The sequence below is a fragment of the Ambystoma mexicanum genome, chromosome 4p (assembly GCF_040938575.1).
Source record: "Ambystoma mexicanum isolate Mex_15411 chromosome 4p, UKY_AmexF1_1, whole genome shotgun sequence".
NCBI classification, from domain to species: Eukaryota; Metazoa; Chordata; class Amphibia; order Caudata; family Ambystomatidae; genus Ambystoma; species Ambystoma mexicanum.
The window spans coordinates 228,749,452-228,773,891 of NC_090927.1; the positions used below are offsets into that span (position 1 = coordinate 228,749,452).

A 24,440-nucleotide genomic window follows, 5' to 3' on the forward strand; every position below is an offset into this window, starting at 1 on the left:
ATTTCTACAGTTATCCCTGTGTGGCTGTTCATGAACATACAGCCCAGTGTGCATTTTAGCAATAATACTCTCTGGCATGTATTAGGAGGCTGCATATTAACCAATATTAACTTCACCCAAGTACTGTGCATCTTAAAATTTGTTAGGAATTCGAAAATAATGGCACCAATGCATATTGACAATTGATTCAAAATGTGTGTTCATTTTATATTTGAAATCCGCAATTTGAACCTAGCAATCCTGTCCTACAGTTCCATTAACGCAGTCTCCACATTGACGCTTGCCAATACTTCGGCCCTTCCCACTTCATGGTTTGCCTTTTCCCTGACAGGCGATCCATGGCGTGATGGGTGAGCTGGGCTAAATGCCAGCACCATATCTTCCTCTGGTGCCCAAAGCCCATCTATTCCTCAGTAAGCACTCCAAATGACTACATTAAAATAATGGGACTACTTCAGTATGACCCAAGAGGCGTTCCTAGTTTGCATACTTCAGAAGTCCCGTCCTGCTCCCTGTAGTACATACACTACTTGGAGTCAGTGTAGTGATATAATATGATATGATATGGCATTTATAACGCGCATATACACAATTGTTTCAAGTGCCACAAGTAGAGGTGGAAGGCTGCTCCTACTCCCTCCCCTATTTTAAAACTGGAACATGTCAACATAACCAGGAATTTATTTCTTAATTCCTGACATTTCTGAACCACTAAAGATGGCTGCCTGAGAGCAACCCATCCTGATGCGGCGGCCATCCGCTCACAGGATTGACCATAATCACTTCTCACTGATGACAATGGGAAAGAAGTAGGCTTCGTGGCTCCGCTTGTGGGATGTATTTACCCATGCATCCGAGCCCTACCTCAAAACTGTGCAGTATTGACATGGAAAACATCATGATGGCCAGAGCTTCCCAGAAAATGCACAGGGAAATGCATGAAGAATAGGCTGCCACTCATTTTTGCCGATGTTATGGGCACAGAAGGACGCTGCCTAAAACCACCATTGGACTACCCACACAGTAGTCTGAAACCATTGGGAGTGGCAATGCTGATTGCCAAAAGCAAACCCATAACTGTTGGGAATTCATTTTCTTAAATCCCAAAAAGGGGTGCAGTACCAGTACTCACCACTATCCAAAAGCCGGCGTTTTAAAACCACCAGATTTTACTTTTTTGTAGAAAACTGAATAAATGAACCCAAAGCAAGCCAAAGAAAGACTTACTGAGAGGTGGATCCAATGTAAAGTTATATTCTGAAGTGACTTGAAGGTTTATAGCAAGACTGGCTGAGCTGTGGATTTCAGCAGTTTAAGTAAATTTGGACTGAAAGACACTAAAAAATCTAAATGTTTAAAAGAAATGAGTGACCTACTTTGAGTGTCACATAGGTTGCAATTGTTTAAATGTCATAGTTTTAAACTTAGAATCAGCATCCTAGCTGCATATGTAAAAAAATGTCTTGACTTAAACTGGGGAACAGAAGTGACATTTTATCTGAAAACTGGCTTAAAGAGATTCCAATTTTGCCTGGCAACTACCCCCCATCAGGAGTGAAACTTGAGTCACAGCTGTGTTCCCAGGCCTATCTGCCTTTTGCTGGCCACACTAAGGATATGCCATCTCTCTGATAATTGAATTAAGGGGAGCCCCCACAGAATACAGGAGCTCTGAACAAAGCCTTGTCCTGACCCAGGCAGATGGTTTATGGTGGGAGTCGTAAATGGAGCTTCCTCTTGGCAGAAGCTGGGAGGGGCAGGGTCTCTGAGCTTGGCAGAAACTGGAAAGACTGGTTTCTGTACCATGTGACATGAAAAGACACACCCCTATAACCAGAATATGGTTTTAGAAAAAGATGAATAACTCATAGAGCGGACTTGTGAAAATTTTATAAATGACACCATAATTCTTGTGATTTTTCTGCCCACATTTTAAGAGGTTTTTAGAACCGGTGGCATGTTCAGGGGGGTTTTAGCGGAAAAGAGGATATTACTCAAAATGTGTGCATGTGAAAAATCTGACACTTCATCAACTAATGTCCATACTCCTTGCGCACATGTGTGTAAATTTGGGGTAATGTCCGGGATTGCAAACCAGTTAAAAAGTGCAAAATATCGCCATTTCTGAATGCAAGCCCCCAGGAAGAGCAGAGTTTGAACAGGGTATACCTCCTGTGATATGTGATGGGTGCATGTAATTTCAAACCACTGTGTAGCTATGAAATATGTATTTGGTTCAAATCTAGATTTGTGTGCAAGTTGACAGGAGGAGTGTACTTTCTGCAGGCTGTAAAATGACATCACTCTGACACAACCTAGCTCCCCCAATCAGGGGAGAAATGAAAGCTTGGCCAATGATAAGTGGAGAGGGGCTGGCTAGTGATGCTGCTCACACACACCCATTTTAAAAACACATAAAAGCAGAGAGACAGGACAGATAGAGACCTTCAAATCCATTTGCAGCTGGAAGCTCTGCCGGGAAAATCCATACTTTACCTCCATCAACCTTCAGAGACCCAGACCAGACCAGCAGAGTAGAGCTGACCTGTTAGCAGAACCAGAGAGAGCTGACCCAGATCACTGTGAAGTGCAGAGACCAGAGTCCAGTCTAAAACCTGACCAGATCCGTGGCGTGGCCCATTTCACTCAAGAATATAGTGTGAGTACCTAGAAAACTGTGCAGAACCAATCTCTTAGTTAAAATAATATAATCCAAGCTATTTTAATCTAAGTAGAACTGCCTCCTAACTGTCACCTGTCATTTGTGAAGCTGTCACTTGTCATTTTCTAGTTGCAAGCTGCACTTGTCTTTTTAACTTTAAAATTTCAATCTGAAAAACGACCTTTATTCAATCGCTCATATCTCCGCGACCGTTTGTGCTAGAGACTTGCATTAACTTTCATCTGGAAGCTGAGATCTTAGGCTTTCCTAGGACCCCAAAACGATATAGCCCTTGTAGTTCTTCTGTAATAGCGCCAGACGCATTCGCGAATTTTGCCGCGATTTGCAAATTTCTTCACGTGTAAAAATCTGCTGCTGCTTGCCTTCCATTTGCCAAAAATTCGTTTAACCTGCTAGTTAATCCTAGATCATTGCTAGTGTGAGCCTGGACTAATATTAACTTGATAACACTCACCCTGAACCTCTAGAGGGAATTAAAAGCATTTTAACATATTTTTCACTTTATTGCCAGCACATATAAAAGCATTTTGCCTGTGTTTTCAACTTCTGTAGTCTAGGGGGCGGGGTGAACTGCATTACATTTGAATTGCATTTCTGAGAATTGTGTGCCTTCCTTCCATTTCCCTGCATTGCATAAAAGGGGGGGTGAATTGTCCAAGAAAGTGATTACATTGTCTTTGCTGAAATCCTATCAAGTTATTTTCTTTACTGCATTTCATTCCACATTGCATCCATTTGAAACCATAAAAGTATTGTTGCTATCTTATCCATTTCATGTCAACTCCTTAGTGATTATCAAGAAGTGTGCTAGTGCCAGATTCTCCGTTGTTAATCTTTATCATCTCAGATTAAGTGTGATATTCAATTATTAATTTATTATAAAGCGTGATATATATATATATATATATATATATATATATATATATATTGTTTAAATTATCAAATAAACCTTTTAACTTGCAAAACAGAACTACTTCTTGGCTCAGTGGGGTCAGGGGGATTCCAAGAGAGGGGTGTTATATAGGGGTAGTCATCCAGAACGCATGAACTGGACATAAAGATCTATCAATAAGGGTTTTGATTCAGTATTCTAGACTAGGCGTTGACTTAGCTGTAGTGCTGAATTGAATCCTCTTACAAATTGGGGGCTCGTGCCGGACGTTTGGATTAGATCTATCACTTGTGCAGATTAATACAGCGTGCCAGCTGACCAGATACACATATCCGGTCGGATCACCACGCTGTGTTACGCTGTAAAGCACTCCTCATAGGAACGCTCTTAGGAAAAGGTCTGTTTTGCAAAAATAAAATACAAACTTCTGTAAGTCAGGACAGAGACCAATCTCTAGAATGACGACCTTAGTAGACATGAAAATAGCCAGAGAGCACCTCTTACATAAACTATTTGTGAGAGGTGAATGGACTGAACAGGGCCAGGATGCCTGGTTGCAGGCCATCACGCGACAGGTCACTGAAACAGGGTCAGACCTATGGAGAGATCAGGGTCCATTACATGTGGCCCTGAGTGAACTATATATGGCTCCTAAAGCCAAGGATGAACACAATAAGATTGCCAGGATAGCAGCATACCTGTACCTATATATGGGAGACATGCAGGATAAATGCACTGAAAGCCAAGATCTGGCAAATAGGCAACAGATGGCATTAGAGAAGGCCCGATCTGATCTGGCCTCTTCTGAGCAGAGGCTGCAGAGGAGCCAGGAGTCAGAAAATGATAGTAGGCTATATATCATTAAAATAAAAGAGGATATGGGCATCCTACAACAGGAAAAGACAGACCAGGATACCAGATTTCTGGCCCTGCAGAAGGAGCACCAAGACAGTTTGGACTCCTTACTGCAGAACCAGAAAAAGTTGGAGCAACAGATCAATTTCAACAGGGCATGCGCGGAGCAGGTAGTCACCCTGCAAAGCCAGCTAGATAGAGAGAAAGAGGAGAGCAATAAACTGATTCTGAAAGACCTGGATACCCAGGCAGAGTTTGATGAGGAGCGCCAAAAAGCTGGTGCCTTTCAACGACAGAGGGACGACCTGGCAGCACAGATGCAGGCTCTCAGTCAGGAAAGAGACACTTTAGGCCAGGAAGTCTGCCACTTAAAAAAGGAAATTGAAGAAAATCACCTGGCCCTCCAGGGGCTGGGTGACCTCCAAAAAGAAAACCGGAACTTGGTAGAGCACACCAGAAGGGTGGAAGATGCTCTGGCAAGAAAGGAGCAGGCCAGTAGGGATGGGACTCGGGAGGTAAACCTCCTGCAGCAAAGACTGGCCCAGTTCTCCAGGACCAACCAGGAAGCACAGAGGGAAAATGAGGCCCTTTGTCAACACAATGATAGGCTCCAACAACAGGTAGCGATGCAGGAGAGACTGATAGAGTCTAGTAAGGCCTTGACTGAGGAACTGAAAGCACAAATGCAGGCTCTTGCATTGCAACAGGGAGCAGGGGCGGATAGAGATGAGGTCCGCTGGGAAAGAGAGACTCCTGACCATAACCTCAGGAGCCCTAACACCAGGGGCCTTCATCTCTCCCAGTCCCTGGACTCTACCACCCCCATGTCCCCTGGCGCACATGAGCACAGGGCCACAGGGATGGCAGATTACTATCCAGCTAAAAGTATGGGGCTCATAGGCCAGTACCACTCAGGAATGGAGGGGTGGGCATCCGGGTATGGGCACCCAAGTACAGTACAGTTCAGTGGGGAACCCCAGGAGAGTAGGCCCCTTAAGGGCATCCTGAAAACCTCTGCCCAGTTAGGTCAGTGGGGGGGTACCCAGCAAATCCTGGCAGCAAGGAGGGATCTGAGGACTCCTCTGAGCACCACAGGAAACAGGAGACCAGGTCCCCACATTCTGCCAGCCATTCCCAGGCTCGCAGAATCCGGGAAAACCTGGAAGAACAGACAGGAACCTCTGGGAGCAGTGCCTCTGAGTCAGAGGATGAATGGACAAGGGTTACCCGAACCAAAAAGGCCAATAAGGCAAAAAGGGCCTTGCTTAAGGACCCCTTAAAGCAGATTAAGGCGATCAGGAGCGTCATCACGCCTTACCATAAGAACGCTAAGTATTCTGTTTGGGAGCACTTAGAGTTGTTTGAGCAAATGATGGAGACTTTCCATTTGAAGGACAGCCAAAGCTGTATTCAATATGTAAAGTGGACCTTCTCCCCGGAATACTCCAGTTTCTTTGCGGGGCTGGAGGACCAAAATCATTTAAGATGGTCCACCTATAAGGCGGCCATCTTGAAACATTTTTCCATTCATAGAAATCCTCAAGAGGCTCGCAAGGCAGCCTACAATTTGCAATGTGGGGAGGATCAGGCCCCACAAGAATTTGTGCAAGAACTGAAACGTGCTTTTGCACAGACCACCAGAAGGGTGCGCACAGACAGTAGAGAATTCATTAATACATTTTTTCATGCCTTGCCCAAATACATAATGACCCAGCTCGTGAGGGATTTTCACGAGAAAAGATCTTTAGACTGGGTCATTGAACAGGCTACCCGGATCTATGAGGTGCAGAAACCGGTAGATAGCAAAAATAATGCCCAGAAAAACCCCAAAGCCAACAGCACCCCTGCTGCTGCCAAGGTGGCAGAGGTAAAGGTCACCCCCGTTTTAGAGTTGGAGATGGGGGGGCCTAAAAACCTACCTGCACCTAATAATGCTAGGCCCAGAAGGTCCTCGGGCCAGTCACAGACAGGGAGCCAGGGAGGCAGCCCCACAAATGGGGTCCCTCGCTCTCCTGATTATGTAAGCCCCCGTTACAAGGGAAACAGACCCATCCTGGGTTATGTGTGGACTCCTCCAGCCCAAGGGGGGGGATCCAGCCAAGCACCTAACCCAGGGAACTTCCCTCCCAACTTCCCACAGGAGGGCAGAAATTCTCCAAATCCTGGGCAGAACTTTTTCCCCAGGTATCCACCCAATTTCCAACCCCAAAATCATCCATCCTTCTTTCCCCAATTCCCTGAGACCAGACAACCTAATCCGGGAGAGGAGAGGCCAAGGGTGGAGGGGTATCCAAATCTTCCCAACCAGGGGTACTACCAAAGAAGGGATAGCTACCCTTCCCGGGATCAGCCCAGGGGAGAAAACAGGGCCCCGTATCAGCCTGAGCGGGTTTCCCAGTTAGAGCGCCAGGTCCAAAATATGGCACGGGATCTGGGTCACATACTGAGGGCTCAGCAGAACCCCCAGATGGGCGTGCCGGCGCAGAACGCACCCAACTCTGGACCTGGTGCCCCAGAACAATGACGGGGGCAGCACCCCGATAACTCACCGGTTCCCAGGGAGGAGGCACAAGGGGAAGGGGGGTGTAAAGCCTTGGAGGAAGCTTCCTTCCTCACTTGTAAACAGCCCCTGGAAACCCAGGAACCGGAAACAAAATCTCTTCCCCCTGAAAGTCTGCCTCCTAAGGAGCAGAGGGGGGTAGGAGAAACAAAAGACCCAAACAGACTCAGTTTGAGGAGGAGGTACAGATCTTCCAATTTGAGGGAGAGGGATCCTCAGAGGATCCTGGGAAAAGGATCTTCTCCTTCAGAGAGGGGGGAACTCCTCCCAAAGAAAAATGGGTCCCTAGGGATGCAAATCCAGACTGGGGAGATGTGGAGACTGAGCTACCGCCGCCCACCATCTCATCCCAGAACCAACAGCAAGAAAATCCCCTGGTTCAAACCCATCCTGGTGACTGCCTCCAAAAAGGGGGGGGCGGCCCGGAACCAGAGCCAGGGGAACCCACAATGGCTCTGATCTCCAGTTGCCAACTTTTTCTTTCAGATTCCCAAGGCTCTCCACAGAATTCTGCCCAAATCTCTTCGCTAGCGATGTCCAAAACCAGAAAGCTAGCCCACCAGTTGTCCAAAATGTGCATTATCTGTGCCCCCTTGAGGAGAAGGAGGGAAGATATTATGCCCCGGTACAAGTACAGGGGCAGGGTACAATTTTGGCACTGGTGGACACTGGATCTCAAGCTACCCTTCTGTCCAGAAGGGCCTTTGACGAACTGAATGCAGGAAGGGGAGAGAATTACCAAATTCCTCTCACCTCTCTTCCTGGACAACTCCAGAACTTTGACGGGAAGGAAATTCCTGTCGAGGGGACAGCAGACTTGGACATTAAGATCGGGCGACACAAGGTGAAACACCCGGTCATAGTCGTGACTCCAGAGGGCACCCCTTGTTTACTAGGGAATGACCTCCTGAGAAGGTTGTCACCCCTAATAGATTGTGTAAACAAGGTCCTCTGGACCCAGACTAGCCGACCAATAAAATTAAAACAGAGTGTCAACCATGTTAGTTTAAACGGCACCTGCCACATGGTTGAACAAAAATCTGACCAAGTAGAATTTCACTTCCAGAACAACCAGATTCCAGACGTGACAGTAATAGCAGTAGGACAACATACTGGTGATGGGGGGTCCTCTCTATTTCTGAAAATTAACCTTCCTTCTAGTCTAAAGTGGTACTCCACGCTGGAGGGAAACACTCTGAGATTCTATACTAATCCACAATCAGAAACTCCCACTCCTATAGTCCAGAAAGATGTGAAATCAGCTCAGAGCCTGGCTGATATTCAGCAAATTGGAGAGCAGTTGTTCATCCCTGTTCAGTTAAATGAGGGGAAGGACTCTGTTCTCGCTCGAGTGTGTGTGAACAACGGTAAGGGCTTCATCAGCGAAGCCATGTTCCGCCAACTCCCAAAAGATCCAGCCATTCCCACATTCAAACTGATAGACAAATGGGAAATGGACCTGGAAGCACCTAATTCCAAACATCTCCTGCCAAGCAGGTGTATGCTCAAAATCTCCATTGGCAACAAGAGCATAGTCCACAATTGTTGGGTCGTGCGAGACGTCCCTGCCGCCTTTTACTTAGGCAGTGACATTCTCAATCGCTTTGCCATTAGTTTGGACCTAATAAACTTCAAAGCTTGGTCCCGATTAGCGGATAATCCCATGGGCTTTGATGATCCAGAAAAAGCATTTAGGTCAGCTCAATTGCTACCTTATGCAGTTGAAATTCAGATCAAAGAGGAAGTCACCATCCCAGAAAGGACCCGACAATTCTCCCTGGAAGTGAAAGTTAAAAGGGGACAAGAGTTGAAAAACCCTGATGCTTACATACATCTAAACGCTTCTCTCCAACAGCAAGGGTTGGGGGTAAACCCAACTCCATTAGTCAACATAGAACATGACACCATTCCAATAGAGGTGGATAACAGCGACTTAAAGAGTATTACTCTAGCCGCAGGCACCATTATTGGAATGGCGGTTGATGACCGACATTTTTCCATCGACTTAGTAAATGAACTGTTAGGACCAATCCCCAAGGACTGTTTTGACAGTGACAGTGATGACAATACAACACCAGACAGGATTTTTACCCGGCATGGGGGTGAACTTCCTGGTGTACACTTCTTGCCCCTATGGTAAGGAAGATGTGACTTGTGACTTCAGGAGGGATGAGGTGATTTTCCAGGTCCATGAGGGCTGCCTTTCCCACCTGAAGCCTCCGGTCCAAATCAGCACTCTGACCAGGGACTTCTCCACCCAGCTGGAGGAGGCCGCTGAAATAGCCAAACCAGAAGTCTTTCCAGGCTTCAGGCAGATGGTGGAAGAGAGAGTCAACCTAGCTGATGCCTGTGACACTCTGGAACAAAAGCAAAAGTTGAAACAAGTTTTCTTGGATTTCCAAGATCTCTTTGCGGTAGACTCATATGACTGTGGTCGCACTGACATCCACACAACAACAATCCCCACGGACCCTGGCATGACTCCTGTGTTTGTGAAGCAATATCGCTTGCCTCTCGCATCAATGGAGTCCCTTACTGAAATAATTAAGAACCTTGAGTAAGGGGAATAATCCGTCCAGTCCACAGCACCTTCAATAATCCGGTGCTGGGAATATTGAAGCCAAATGGCCAGTGGAGACTCTGTGCTGACCTCAGGGAGCTCAACAAACGGGTCCATACTTCCCGATGGCCTCTGCCCTACATTGACCAAGGGCTGGCCCAGATCCAGGGGTCACAGGTATTCACTGCAATAGACCTGACCAATGGATACTGGACCGTGCCTGTCAGCAGGGAGGACCAATACAAACTGGCTTTTACCTTTGGGGGCCAGCAGTATACATGGACCCGGACTCCCTTCGGATATCTTAACTCCGGTAATGAGTTCAACATTTTCCTACATAAGGCCATGCCCGACCTGGGTGCGAGGGGTAACCTGGCTTATGTAGATGATGTCCTCATCAAAAGTTCATCTGTGGAGGAACACATAGCGGAGATCCGTTATGTTCTGACCCAGTTGAGGGCCGCCGGAGCAAAACTTTCCTTTCAGAAAGCACAGTGGTGTAGAACCCGTGTTAATTTCTTGGGGCATGAGATTACTCCTCAGGGTCTCTGTCCCCAAGAAAAGAAAGTGGAAGCACTTCAGAAACTGAAAGACCCCACAACTCTGCGGGAACTAAGGAGCCTCCTTGGACTGACTAACTACAGCAGAAAGTTCATTGAGGGCTACGCAGAGATCACCAGACCCCTGATTCATCTCCTGAAGGGGGGGTCAAGTGGGAATGGGGTCCAGAACAATCCGAGGCAGTAAAACAACTCAAAAGAAGCCTCTCACAAGCGCCTTGCCTAGCTTACCCTGTCAGAAACAAGGAGTTCTTCCTGGAGACGGGGTTCTCTAATACGTGCTTGACGGCAGTATTATACCAAAAGCATGACAAGGTCAATAAAGTAATCTCCTATGCGAGCAAAACTTTATCCTCTGTGGAGGAAAAATTCAACGATTGTGAGAAGGCACTCCTGGCGACGGTGTGGGCATTGAAGAATTACCGCCCGTTTATCCAGGGGGAACACATCATAGTGGAGACTCCACACCAGCCTCTGCAATATCTCCAAAGTGACAGAATCCGGGCCGGAAATGTGAGTAATTCCCGAATTACTTCCTGGATTCTGTCAATGCAAGGCTTTCCTGTGGAGGTCAGATATGGCCAAAACAAGAAGAGTCCCCTCGCGCAAGGTCTGGCTGACTTGCATGATTGTGCCAGAGAAAACTGTCTCGAGGACGAAAGTCTAAAAATCAAGGACAACACGGAGGCATACCTTAATTCCCCACACAAAGTCTTTGAAGAGGACAAGTGTGAGGGAATGCCCACTGTCTATGTGGATGGATGCTCTTACCATGTTGACAACAACGGGGAGAAAGAACTGGTGGCCGGCGTAGGGAATGCATGGGTGAATGAGTCCCCAGAACCCTCCGCTGGATACAAAATTGGTCCCCGAAGTAGTCAGGTGGCAGAATTGATGGCTGTGCATCAAGCCATCCTCACTGCTGTCCAGCATCAACTCCGCGAACTGGTCATAATCACAGATTCGGATTATGTACGGAACGGGTTCGTGGAGCACCTGGTTAATTGGAAAACCAGAGGCATGTTATGTGCTAACAACAAACCCTTGAAACATGGGAAGTTGATCCAAAACATTGATGATCTGGTCACCTCGAATGAGATGACCATCTATTGGAAAAAGATCAAGGGTCATTCCAAAGTAGAGGGACCAGACAAAACTGGAAATGACTTGGCTGATCAGCTGGCCAAAACCGGGGCCATCCAAGGGGATCTAATTGAGATTGAGTCCCTGTTGGGGGAAATCCAGGTCACTGCTATCACTAGGTCCCAGACAAATGCTCACAACGACCTTTCAATTGCACAATGGAGTAAGGAGACCCCTGATGCTGATTTGATTACAGCTCAGAAGGGGGATCCAATTATTGGCAAGTTTTACCAGCACCTTGAGGACCCTGAGAACTTTCCCCTGACGGATACCGATTACATTGGGAAAGAGGACCTAAGAGTGTTGATGAAATGTCCAAAAATGTTCCGAATCCAAGACGGTTTGCTGGTAAGGAAATCCAAAGCTGGCCACGATCAGTGGGTGGTTCCTACCTCATTCCGAAGCCTGATGTTAAGTCACGCCCATGATGCGGCCACCGCCGGTCATAGGGGGTTTCACACAACATTGGAAATCTTAAGAGAGGTTGCATACTGGCCACACATGGGGCAGGACCTCGACCAATACTTGAAGGGGTGTCTTGTGTGTGCACAATTTCAGCCATCATCCCTCACGCACCGTGCGCCTCTCCAAAAGAGGGGGATGACACTGCCATGGTCAGATTTACAAATCGACTTTGTAGGCCCCGTGATTCGCTCTGCTAGGGGGAATAAGTACATGTTGACTGTGACATGCTTGTTTACCAAGTGGGTGGAATGTCTCCCAGTCCCAAATTGCAAGGCAGAAACCGCAGCTGCCTTGATGATTAACCACATCTTTTCCCGTTTTGGTCTACCTCAAAGGATTGAGTCAGACAGGGGTAGCCACTTCACCAGTGAAGTGATGACAAAGATGTGGGAGATACTGGGGGTCAAAAGGAAGTTGCATATTGCTTACAGGCCAGCTTCTTCTGGGGCAGTAGAGAGATATAACCGGACAATTGTGAGCATATTAAAGAAGTTTGTGGCAGATTCTGGGCCAAGTTGGGATATCCGATTACCTCTGGTCCTAATGGCCATCAGATCTACCCCTTCATCTGCAACCAAAATGTCACCATTTGAGTTGATGACTGGACGCAAGATGGTGCTTCCGCAGCATTTGCTCTACAGGACCCAAGAGCAGACACTGATAAATGCCTCCACTACTCATGAGTATGTGGAGAATTTAAGGAAACACCTTCAACATGCTTTTGCGTATGCTCAGCGGAATCTAGAAAGATCAGCTGATAGCATGAAGACCCACTATGACCTGAAGACTTCCAGGAAGGAATATCAGGTGGGAAACCGGGTCTATCTATACAACTTCCAAAGGAACCAGGCCAAGCAGCGCAAATCTTTGCCTACGTGGAATGGACCCTTTGAGATCATCGACAAGATCTCCCCTGTGGCCTACAAAATCCACATCCCCAAAGGTCCTTTGGCAGCGGGGGAAGACAAGTGGGTCCACATAAACCAGTTGAAATGTTGCCATCCCAGGCACACTCTGCAACAACTGGAGGAATCCGCTGGAATCCTAGCGGGTACTGTCTCAGACTAATTCAGTTCCAACCATAAAACATACCACATCTAGTCTCTAAAATATTGTGATTTGCATGAAACTGTCTCTTAGTTTTACTGTTCTTTTTTCAAAATAAGAATGTAATGTTTCGTTATGATGAAATGCATATGCTGCCCCACTATCTCAACAGTGGTGGAAAAAACGTCTATAAATAGGTATTGCCGCTCTTCCTTTGTCGTCCTAGGAGAAAGAAAACCTGGAGACGGGACAAGGAGGACGATCCGGAGACCGGGAGCAGAGACGCAACGGGCCCGGTGTACCGCCCAATAGTCCCATCAGGACCGGCGAGGAGAACCGATCGATCAGTACCGGATGGAGGAAAAGATGCTGAACTGTGCCATCTATTGGAAGAAGATGAGGAAACATCCCAGGTCTTGCGAGTCCCATTCGTGAAATAGAATGGCCATCGCAAGAGGGGGGCTTGTGGGATGTATTTACCCATGCATCCGAGCCCTACCTCAAAACTGTGCAGTATTGACATGGAAAACATCATGATGGCCAGAGCTTCCCAGAAAATGCACAGGGAAATGCATGAAGAATAGGCTGCCACTCATTTTTGCCGATGTTATGGGCACAGAAGGACGCTGCCTAAAACCACCATTGGACTACCCACACAGTAGTCTGAAACCATTGGGAGTGGCAATGCTGATTGCCAAAAGCAAACCCATAACTGTTGGGAATTCATTTTCTTAAATCCCAAAAAGGGGTGCAGTACCAGTACTCACCACTATCCAAAAGCCGGCATTTTAAAACCACCAGATTTTACTTTTTTGTAGAAAACTGAATAAATGAACCCAAAGCAAGCCAAAGAAAGACTTACTGAGAGGTGGATCCAATGTAAAGTTATATTCTGAAGTGACTTGAAGGTTTATAGCAAGACTGGCTGAGCTGTGGATTTCAGCAGTTTAGGTAAATTTGGACTGAAAGACACTAAAAAATCTAAATGTTTAAAAGAAATGAGTGACCTACTTTGAGTGTCACATAGGTTGCAATTGTTTAAATGTCATAGTTTTAAACTTAGAATCAGCATCCTAGCTGCATATGTAAAAAAATGTCTTGACTTAAACTGGGGAACAGAAGTGACATTTTATCTGAAAACTGGCTTAAAGAGATTCCAATTTTGCCTGGCAACTACCCCCCCATAAGGAGTGAAACTTGAGTCACAGCTGTGTTCCCAGGCCTATCTGCCTTTTGCTGGCCACACTAAGGATATGCCATCTCTCTGATAATTGAATTAAGGGGAGCCCCCACAGAATACAGGAGCTCTGAACAAAGCCTTGTCCTGACCCAGGCAGATGGTTTATGGCGGGAGTCGTAAATGGAGCTTCCTCTTGGCAGAAGCTGGGAGGGGCAGGGTCTCTGAGCTTGGCAGAAACTGGAAAGACTGGTTTCTGTACCATGTGACATGAAAAGACACACCTCTATAGCCAGAATATGGTTTTAGAAAAAGATGAATAACTCATAGAGCGGACTTGTGAACATTTTATAAATGACACCATAATTCTTGTGATTTTTCTGCCCACATTTTAAGAGGTTTTTAGAACCGGTGGCATGTTCAGGGGGGTTTTAGCGGAAAAGAGGATATTACTCAAAATGTGTGCATGTGAAAAATCTGACACTTCATCAACTAATGTCCATACTCCTTGCGCACATGTGTGTAAATTTGGGGTAATGTCCGGGATTGCAAACCAGTTAAAAAGTGCAAAATATCGCCATTTCTGACTGCAAGCCCCCAGGAAGAGCAGAGTTTGAACAGGGTATACCTCCTGTGATATGTGGTGGGTGCATGTAATTTCAAACCACTGTGTAGCTATGAAATATGTATTTGGTTCAAATCTAGATTTGTGTGCAAGTTGACAGGAGGAGTGTACTTTCTGCAGGCTGTAAAATGACATCACTCCGACACAACCTAGCTCCCCCAATCAGGGGAGAAATGAAAGCTTGGCCAATGATAAGTGGAGAGGGGCTGGCTAGTGATGCTGCTCACACACACCCATTTTAAAAACACATAAAAGCAGAGAGACAGGACAGATAGAGACCTTCAAATCCATTTGCAGCTGGAAGCTCTGCCGGGAAAATCCATACTTTACCTCCATCAACCTTCAGAGACCAGACCAGCAGAGTAGAGCTGACCTGTTAGCAGAACCAGAGAGAGCTGACCCAGATCACTGTGAAGTGCAGAGACCAGAGTCCAGTCTAAAACCTGACCAGATCCATGGCGTGGCCCATTTCACTCAAGAATATAGTGTGAGTACCTAGAAAACTGTGCAGAACCAATCTCTTAGTTAAAATAATATAATCCAAGCTATTTTAATCTAAGTAGAACTGCCTCCTAACTGTCACCTGTCATTTGTGAAGCTGTCACTTGTCATTTTCTAGTTGCAAGCTGCACTTGTCTTTTTAACTTTAAAATTTAAATCTGAAAAACGACCTTTATTCAATCGCTCATATCTCCGCGACCGTTTGTGCTAGAGACTTGCATTAACTTTCATCTGGAAGCTGAGATCTTAGGCTTTCCTAGGACCCCAAAACAATATTGATAGCCCTTGTAGTTCTTCTGTAATAGCGCCAGACGCATTCGCGAATTTTGCCGCGATTTGCAAATTTCTTCACGTGTAAAAATCTGCTGCTGCTTGCCTTCCATTTGCCAAAAATTCGTTTAACCTGCTAGTTAATCCTAGATCATTGCTAGTGTGAGCCTGGACTAATATTAACTTGATAACACTCACCCTGAACCTCTAGAGGGAATTAAAAGCATTTTAACATATTTTTCACTTTATTGCCAGCACATATAAAAGCATTTTGCCTGTGTTTTCAACTTCTGTAGTCTAGGGGGCGGGGTGAACTGAATTACATTTGAATTGCATTTCTGAGAATTGTGTGCCTTCCTTCCATTTCCCTGCATTGCATAAAAGGGGGGGTGAATTGTCCAAGAAAGTGATTACATTGTCTTTGCTGAAATCCTATCAAGTTATTTTCTTTACTGCATTTCATTCCACATTGCATCCATTTGAAACCATAAAAGTATTGTTGCTATCTTATCCATTTCATGTCAACTCCTTAGTGATTATCAAGAAGTGTGCTAGTTCAGATTCTCCGTTGTTAATCTTTATCATCTCAGATTAAGTGTGATATTCAATTATTAATTTATTATAAAGCGTGATATATATATATATATATATATATATATATATATATATATTGTTTAAATTATCAAATAAACCTTTTAACTTGCAAAACAGAACTACTTCTTGGCTCAGTGGGGTCAGGGGGATTCCAAGAGAGGGGTGTTATATAGGGGTAGTCATCCAGAACGCATGAACTGGACATAAAGATATATCAATAAGGGTTTTGATTCAGTATTCTAGACTAGGCGTTGACTTAGCTGTAGTGCTGAATTGAATCCTCTTACACCATAGACCGATGACTGTGTGGCAACACACTTCACGTGTTGCATGAAGACACCTATCAAGGCATGCCCTGAATCAAGTGGCTCATGCCCCCCGCTCACACATTTACTCACGTCACCACCATTGTTCAATCAGGATTGTGCATGGGCGCAATGATTCTCCTGGTTGAAGAGTTTACACCCCCTACATAGGTATTGATTGTTCACCAAACCCCCTTATCCGTCCGTCTGAATGTCATCAATGTGTGACCATGTCTGATCCTTTCCTGGTTGCCTCACCCATTCCTATATGCATGAGCCAGCCTTCCTTTACCCATATAATGTCAGTTTTTTGTAATTATGTGAATAGATTCTCCACTTCCGACTAGGGAAAATGGGAATCCAAGGGAATCCTGAATGAGGCTCCTCTCTATCAGAGGATCTGTTTACATCTCAACTTACCTAAAATAGACCTGCACCTTCCTCATACTTCACACCTTCTTCTCACGGAAAACCCCAACTCCCCCGTCCTGTCATCTGTCCTCCGTCATCGTCCAGTCACTAAGCAACAACTGCTCTCAAGCGGTCTCTCAGGGGATTCTCTGCTGCCACCTACAGTGAAGTACGCTTCACCACAGTTCAGGGCATCCAACCAATAAACAGCCAGCAAGACCTCACACCAGGAACACCTGAGCTTAACCCCTTCAGTACCAGGCAGCCTTGTTTGTGTATTCAATGTCCAGTAGAATAGAAAGCAGCATTCTGAGCCGCCCACATGGTGGCTACATATTCTTTATAACCACACACAAGGCCTCCTTGTACTGTGTTCAATATTTTATTAGTTTCCATCAAGTCGTAGATTTGCCAAAGGATCGACCCATGAACATTTTGTGGTCAACGTTAATTCCATCACATCTAGTTACAGACCTGAATTTTGCACACAAATAAAAACCCAGAACTAATATTTTCAAACTGTAATTATCAATGGCCACTTTTATGCATAACGACTGGGGATAAATAATGACAAGAAGGGATTAAAAAGGCACCAAGCATGCAGTTAATGTCCGAAAATCAAATATCATCATATTCATATTCATTTCCTGTTACTTAATATCAAACTTTGAAAGAGACAATCTCTCCTGTGGCAAGTCCTGCCTAGCTGGCTTCTTCTTGGCTTTTAAATCTCTCAAAATTGATGAAGAAATCTAAATCTTTTTGATGGCACCATGTTCTGACATCAGACTTTCCCTACCCCCATTACCCGTTGTTGTTTACTATGGGAGAACCAATGTACTATCCAACTGTTTCCATTTGGTGACCAGGGCTTGTCATACCGTCCGCTCTGTTATATCCCACCCTCAGGGGTGACCAGCATTTTCCCCCATGTTGTTTTCCTGGTCCCTAGGATATGTATTGGGGTTTCTTCATAGTGCTGAGATGCAAGGTCATACAATATTACAATAAAATGTACTGTCTAATATATAAGTAATTCTGATATAAATCGATTTTAACTTTTGACATTCTGTGCAGTATAACACTTTTGTTAATTAATCCCAACTCACCTTTTGCTGTGGATGCAGTCCCTGGCTGCAAATGGGTAAATATTGGGGTGGTTGTGTCCACCCAAGGAGTTGTACAAGACCAGTCACTGGGTGGGCTAATTGTCCAATGGAGGAATCAGAACCTGTCTTTGGCAGATCTGGGACTTCCTTGAATGATTATCATTTGTTTAGCCCTTCTAAAACAGATGCTAGACTAATTCCTCCAATCACAGGTCAGGGTCTCTTAAAAATGGAAATCAAGTCTCTTAATAAAATGTGGGATGAATATTTACCTTGTTCTCTTTCTCTTGTTCTCTCTAGGATGTGAAGAACCTCTTGGATAGGTATGTTCTCTTGCTCGCATGTAAAAATAATGGGCCTTTAACCCTTGAGGAATCTTTGCTTCCCATTTATCTGAGATTGAGCCTATGATTTCATTCATACTAAAGATCCCATACTTGATCCTTATCCTTCGCTACCTAAGCTCAGGCTAACGGTCCCTTCCCTCATCCCAACCCCATTAGAGCCTTGTCTTCCTATTCCTATTCTCTGTCTCTTATCCCAATTGTCAGGCACATACATACCCGGTGAGATTGTTCTATCCTGTTCTTTATCTCGCATTGCAGGGTTCTGATTTATTCCTTGCTCCTGGGGTACTTCCCACTCCCCTCTCTGAGCTCAGGAGTCTCTTCTTCAGTCCATATTCCGTGAGCAGTCTCTCATTCTTCTAGTGCTTTCCCATGGACACTCCTAGGCCCATCCACATCCTTCAAGACCTTGCAATCTTCTAATTTATCTTGTAGTAGTGACTCCAGGCTCACCCTTACAGTGGACAATACAATCAGCCCCTCTCCCACGCTCCACCTGAGCCACAAGCTGAGGAAAACAAAACTCAAAGCGGTGACAAGAGAGACTCCCAAACTATACCACCTCAATAGCCCTAATACCTTATCCCTGTTCTCCATTCACAGGCAATGAGTGGGATGACAGAATAAACAAAGGCTTCAGACCTTTAGAATCAGGCGACGATAGATGTATTTACTGTTTGAGTAAATCGCTATGAAGAAAACCAAAGATATCCCCTTCTGGTTCTACCCAGCTTCAGACAAGGCCAGCAGAATGATGAATTCCTTGTTAAATATTTACAGAGGGGGTCTGTGTACAAAGCAGTGTACTGCGGAGCTTCGGGAAAACCACCATGTAAAAACTTACCACAATGGCTCTGAATATACTGTTCAAGGTGTCCACCCAATTCAGACTGTTCCATACACTCTTTGAAAATAGTCCTCCGGTTAATTGTATGCTTGATGAGGTTGCAGACTTGGGGCTTCCCTGACCATCTGTACGTCGAGGAGCCATTCATGTTATTCGCCCAGGTCACTTTCATGATCGATGGGGCAAGATCAATGAATTACCCGACTTCCTGCTTTCTAAGCACACTATCTCTTTTTCTCGTTTATTTTCTCTTTTCCTCCTCTCTTTCTTACTTTTTACTTTTTTTTTGTCTCCCTCTCACTCCCAACACACACATACTTCTCTTTTTTTATACTGGCGGTTGAAGAGACTTTTACGAATCGTAGATGCACATGCAGAAAGGTGCCACACTCTTGTTACCCCTCCTAGCCACTCAGGCATTTTCTACCTCACAGATTCTCAACTATTGGCCTATGGATAATTTAACAGAACAAATGGAGGTGGGAGTATCCATAGTCTTGACAGGTCTGATTCACTTGTTCCTCCTCTTACCCCAGATAGTCTATTATTTCTCTTTCATTCACAGGAGAGATTTCCTGCCCTCTTACTTTTTTATCCCACAAGGGCTCTTGTTTATCAAAGGGAAGGAACCTGTTGCCCTATCTGTATCTACTGCCTTCACTCTGATCCTCTGTTTCCACCTATCCTGAATGGGAGGTCTCTTTTTATGTATCTCACGAATGAGGCCTCACTCTATCTATTTTAGAGGGCTGAGGGTAATCCACAATATCCTTGTCTCATTCGTAGGTGTGGTACAGTGACGGTACTAAAGCCTGAAGAGGATGCTCTTGGAGAGGGGACAGCACAGCAGAGCACCAGACAACAGTCTTACCTGCAAGAAAAGCTATTAGAATTAAAAGGTAAATGAATAAGACTGTGAGGGAGTGGTATGTGGGCCTGATCAGGATTCACCTGCATGAAGTACCAAAAAAGCAGTAGGAAGTCTTGAAAGAGGACAGTAATCCATTTACTTCTAGAACCAGAGATGCAGCAGCCATTCAGTTGCTGCACACTCATGTATACATGGGGGTGAGTGGGGGTATATTCTGGTGTGTGTGCTGGAGACACTGTACCTAGAAAGAGGCCCAGGAAAGTGCTTGAGAGGTAGTCCATTGATGGCCCTGTGAAACCTTAATATGGAATGCAGTGATCAGTGTGGGAGATTTCGGAGAGATCTTTAAGAGTGTCTTAATGTTGCATTAATGGATAGTCTAAATATATTTTTGTGGGGGTTTCCTAAGAAAAAGTTGGCATTTTACACAGATCACCATAGAGGTAAACATGAGATTAAAGTCCACTGAAAGCCCTGAGTCAAGATAAATATTTCGACGGGTTAGGAAACATCAATGGGAGTATTGGCTGCTGAGGGGTCTAAGACTAGAGAATTTATTGCAGGTCTCCTATGCCCCGTTAACCTTTTTCCAATACATCATGAACATTAAGGTCCTTGATGATTGGACAGCAAAAACTCATCACTGAGCAACTTTGATTAGAGATCCTTACGTGCTTGTGCAAAGGGTTGTACGCTCGGCCACACCCATCATATGCATTATTGTGATTATTAGGGTATTTGTTGAGTGCTGACCTAGCTTCATGAAGCAACAGAGCTTTTTACAAGATATAGGGGGAAGGACACGCTGAGGGAAGCAGAAATACAAGGGAGGCGGGAGTAAAGAGCAGGAAAGGGTGAACAATTGTGCAGCAAGTGGTCTACAAGCAACCAGCGGGCGCAAACTGAGCAGATCAGTTCACCCAGTCTTGGGTTAGGTGGGAAGTGGAGGGTGTAAGGAGCTAGGTGTTACGGAGCAGTCCTTCATTGAAGAGGAGGGTCTTGAGCACCTTCCTGAAATGTAAAAGTAACAAACAGACTTGTGGCTGATACAGCAGAGTTTGAAACAGCAGGATATGAAGATAATATGTGTTTGCAGCGGAAGCCAGTACAGTTCGATGAGGATTGAGGTAATGTGGTCCAATGTGCGGAGTCCTTTGAATCATGCTGCAGCATGTGACACACATACCCAAGGTGTTATGGTAGGTGCCAGAAGGCCTTCCAGAAGGACATTACCACCATCCAGGTGGGAGAATGCCATGGGCGTGGGCTGCTGATATGGAGTTGATTTCTGGGATGAAGAGGTTGGTTTGCTGCAGGAGAGAAAGTTGGTACCAAGTCTTTTGTGTCTTTCTTGCTATGTGCTGCTTGATGCAAATTTACTGTCAATGTCAACCCTAGGGACTTGGCGTAGGTGGCCAGCTGGGATGGTGAAGCCCATATCAGAGTGCCAGGTCCAATGTTACTGGTTCAGTGTTGTTGGTCAGCAGTAGGAATTCTGTATTGTAGGGGTTGAGCTTCAGGTAAGCACTGTGCATCCAGGACTGGATTAATGTGAGGCAGGCCTTGAGCCTGTGGATGTCTTTGATTGAGGAGAACTTGAGGTAGAACTGCTTATTGGTGAATGCAGATGGTTTGTGGAGCCAGGAGGGGTTCCATGTAAAGGTTGAAGATCACAGGAGAGAGAATGAGTCCTTGAGCAACTCCACAGGTGATGGTTAGAGTTGGTAATCTGGATACATTTGGATGAATTGGTGTCCGTTAGCAAAGTAGGGCGTGAACCAGCTGATGATGATCCCGCTGATCTCCATGCGGTGATGTAGAACGTCGCTGAGTGTGTAGTTGTCTACTGTGTCAAATTCTTCTCAGACATCAAGGAGAAAGGAGGACGCAAGGAAGCCCCTCATCAAGGATGTTAAGGTTATCGATGATCAAGGGTAGCCATTATTGTGCTGCAATCGGGGTCTGAATCAAGATTGGTAGGATGGATATAAGTTGTTGGCTTCATTGGATTGGAGGAGTTGCATGGCTACTGCTTTCTCAAGGATCTTACCTAGGAAGAGAAGATTGGTGATGGGGCATTGATGTCCAATGTTGGTTTCTTGAGAAGCAAGAAGATTTGTCCTCTCTTGAAGGTTGAGGGGAAGGTGCCTTTAGTGTGGTGGCGTTTAATGATTGTCAGTTTAAGGACGTCCAGGGGTTTCTATGGCCTTTTAGATAAGAAAGCAATCCTAGGCCCACATTTCATTCATTCGGTTCCTCAGCCAATTAAATCTTATTTTTCATTTTGAGAATGATCTGTGCTGTGTTTTTCCTTTAGAGATCATTTCACTCTGCAACATTTGATGTGGGTGGGTGCTGTGATGCACTGTTTGAATCCCAAGCTGTGGAGGGCGCTAGCCACAAATCCAGCATTGGAGTCATATGGGTCTTTAAAGCCTAAGTTGAAATCGCCCAAGATGATAGTTTTTGACGTGGGCTTGATATTAGTGCTAAGTAGGTGTATTATGTTCTCCTTGAAGGAAAGGAGAGGGCCAGGTGGGTGGTGATTAGGTGCAGGGTAATGGTGCCAGTGTGGGATAGGGGTAGTTTAACAGGGGTCACAATTATCTATCTGCGTTGCACTAAGTTGTCTGATATCGAGTGAGGTTTTAGCTACAAGCCCACCTTTAACATCGGGTCTTTCACAGCGGAGGATGGTGTATTCAGGAGGGATAGAAATGGGCATGGTGGGGCCTGAGGTGGCGTGGAGCCAGGTTCCCGAAATGGCTAGCAAGTCTAGGTTGTTAGCTAAAATGAGGTCATGGATGTCCAGCGGATGGGCTTGCATCGATCTTGCATTGACTAGTGTGCAATTCAAAGGGGCAGCTAGCAAGCAGGAATTAATGGTGCCCCAAGGGGTGCTGCTCGAAGGCGGTGGGTGGCTTGCAGAGGCTAGGCGGGGCTGTGATCGGCCCTGATGGGTTGAATGGTTAGGGGTGGTTGCGCCGGTGTAGCAGCTTCGATTGGAAGCTGTACTTTTACATATAAAAGAAAAGAAGGGCAGGAGGTTGTGATTGTACTCGCCCCAAGAGCTCTACAAGCGCAAAAAGGAATCACTCTCCAGTTGAGGTTGAGGCATTGACCTGCTATTGGGCAGTGAACCATTTTACATTTTCTTTGTGGGGCACACAATTTCTGTTGAAAACTGATCACAATACTTTGGTGCATGCCTTTCTGGGGCACAACAAGTGTGGTTCCCCTAGGATTCATCAGTGGGCACTTGCCCTGCAGGAATATAATTTCACAGTGGTACATACACATGGATTGACAAGTGTAGTTGCCGATTGTTTGTCGAGGTTACCAGTTGTGGAGGTACATGGGTTACAAGTAGAGCAGTAGGGGATGGTAGCACATATAACCCAAGGTGCAGTTTTGGAGCCAACAAAATGGCGAGAAGAATGTGCATTGGATGAAGAATGGAAAAGTCTGTAGGTTATTAGAGGAGGGTTGGCTGAAACAGTTGTCAGTGGTGAGTGTTCAGTTCGATCAGGTGCTGAGTGAGATGTGGGTGGAAGACAACCCAGGGTTCGAAATTAAAAGGATCTGGGAGCTATTTAGCTCAGGCTTCTGGCATAGTGGAGCCTGGTTACCTTGAAGCCAAACACTACCAGGAGCTACCTTTGGTTCCTAGGCCCAACTGGTGCCTTTCAAGCATGTAAATGTGACATTAACCTTGAGGATTTGAGAATGTTACTAAAAGAAGAATTGGAACACATCTAATATACATTTAAACACAATGGTTCATAAATAAATGGAGTAGGATCACTTCTGGTAGCTGCGGGGTCCCCTGCAATAGCGTCTGCCTACTGATGCCTGACACCCAGGACCTGGTTTTTGCTCCTGCTTATCGAATCTCAATTTCGTACCCTGCAACCTGTTGTATAGGGGGGAGAAGATTTTGCCTCCCAAACAGATGAGACATGTAAGTCTAGTGATGGCTCACAGGGGGTCATCTAGGTCGTAACATGACTAAGAATAGACCTATTGGTAGCCACGCATGGATTTGGATGTTTAGCGTTTGGTAGTGAATTGTTTCCCTTGCGCGGCCAGTGACAAATCACATGTAAGAATGGAGCCGCCTCTGAAACCAGGCAAAATGCTGACATGCCCCTGGGAGAAGGTGGCGTTGGATATCATTGGGCCACTACCTAAGTGTTACGTATGCAAAAGGTTTATGTTCACATTGATGGATTACCACATCAAATGGCCATGTGTAGGTTGGGCTGCTGATATTAAAGCTGCAGCTGTGGTGGAGTTTTTGGATGGTGTATTCAATAGAGAGGGTTTACCATTGCTTGTGCTAACACTCTATGGTGTACAGTTTCAGTCCAAAGTATTTGCAAATTATCTGGGTAGTGCGAGTCTAAAACATGAGACCATGGCTCAGTATTGTCCCAGGCAGAATGCGCTGGTGGAAAGATTTAATTGAGTGGTGAAGGGGACATTACAGCTAGATTTCAGATTCCGATTGGATGTTGTGATGACGCTGAAGGACATGGTGTGAGCATACAGTACCACACCACATTCTTCAACTGGGGTGTCACCATTTGTATCCCTGAAGAAAAGGAAGCCCATCTGT

General features: G+C 45.5%; 1 protein-coding gene across 2 annotated transcripts in view; it reads left to right on the forward strand.

Annotated features, from left to right (window-relative positions):
- Positions 1 to 24,440, forward strand: part of LOC138453166 (E3 ubiquitin-protein ligase TRIM17-like) — a 121,022-nt gene that overhangs the window by 88,991 nt on the left and 7,591 nt on the right. For both annotated transcript variants that reach the window (XM_069605752.1, XM_069605753.1), the window contains exons 4-5: positions 18,058 to 18,080; positions 19,738 to 19,850. In XM_069605752.1, the coding sequence (XP_069461853.1) occupies positions 18,058 to 18,080; positions 19,738 to 19,850 (136 nt within the window). The remainder of the gene's footprint in view (positions 1 to 18,057; positions 18,081 to 19,737; positions 19,851 to 24,440) is intronic.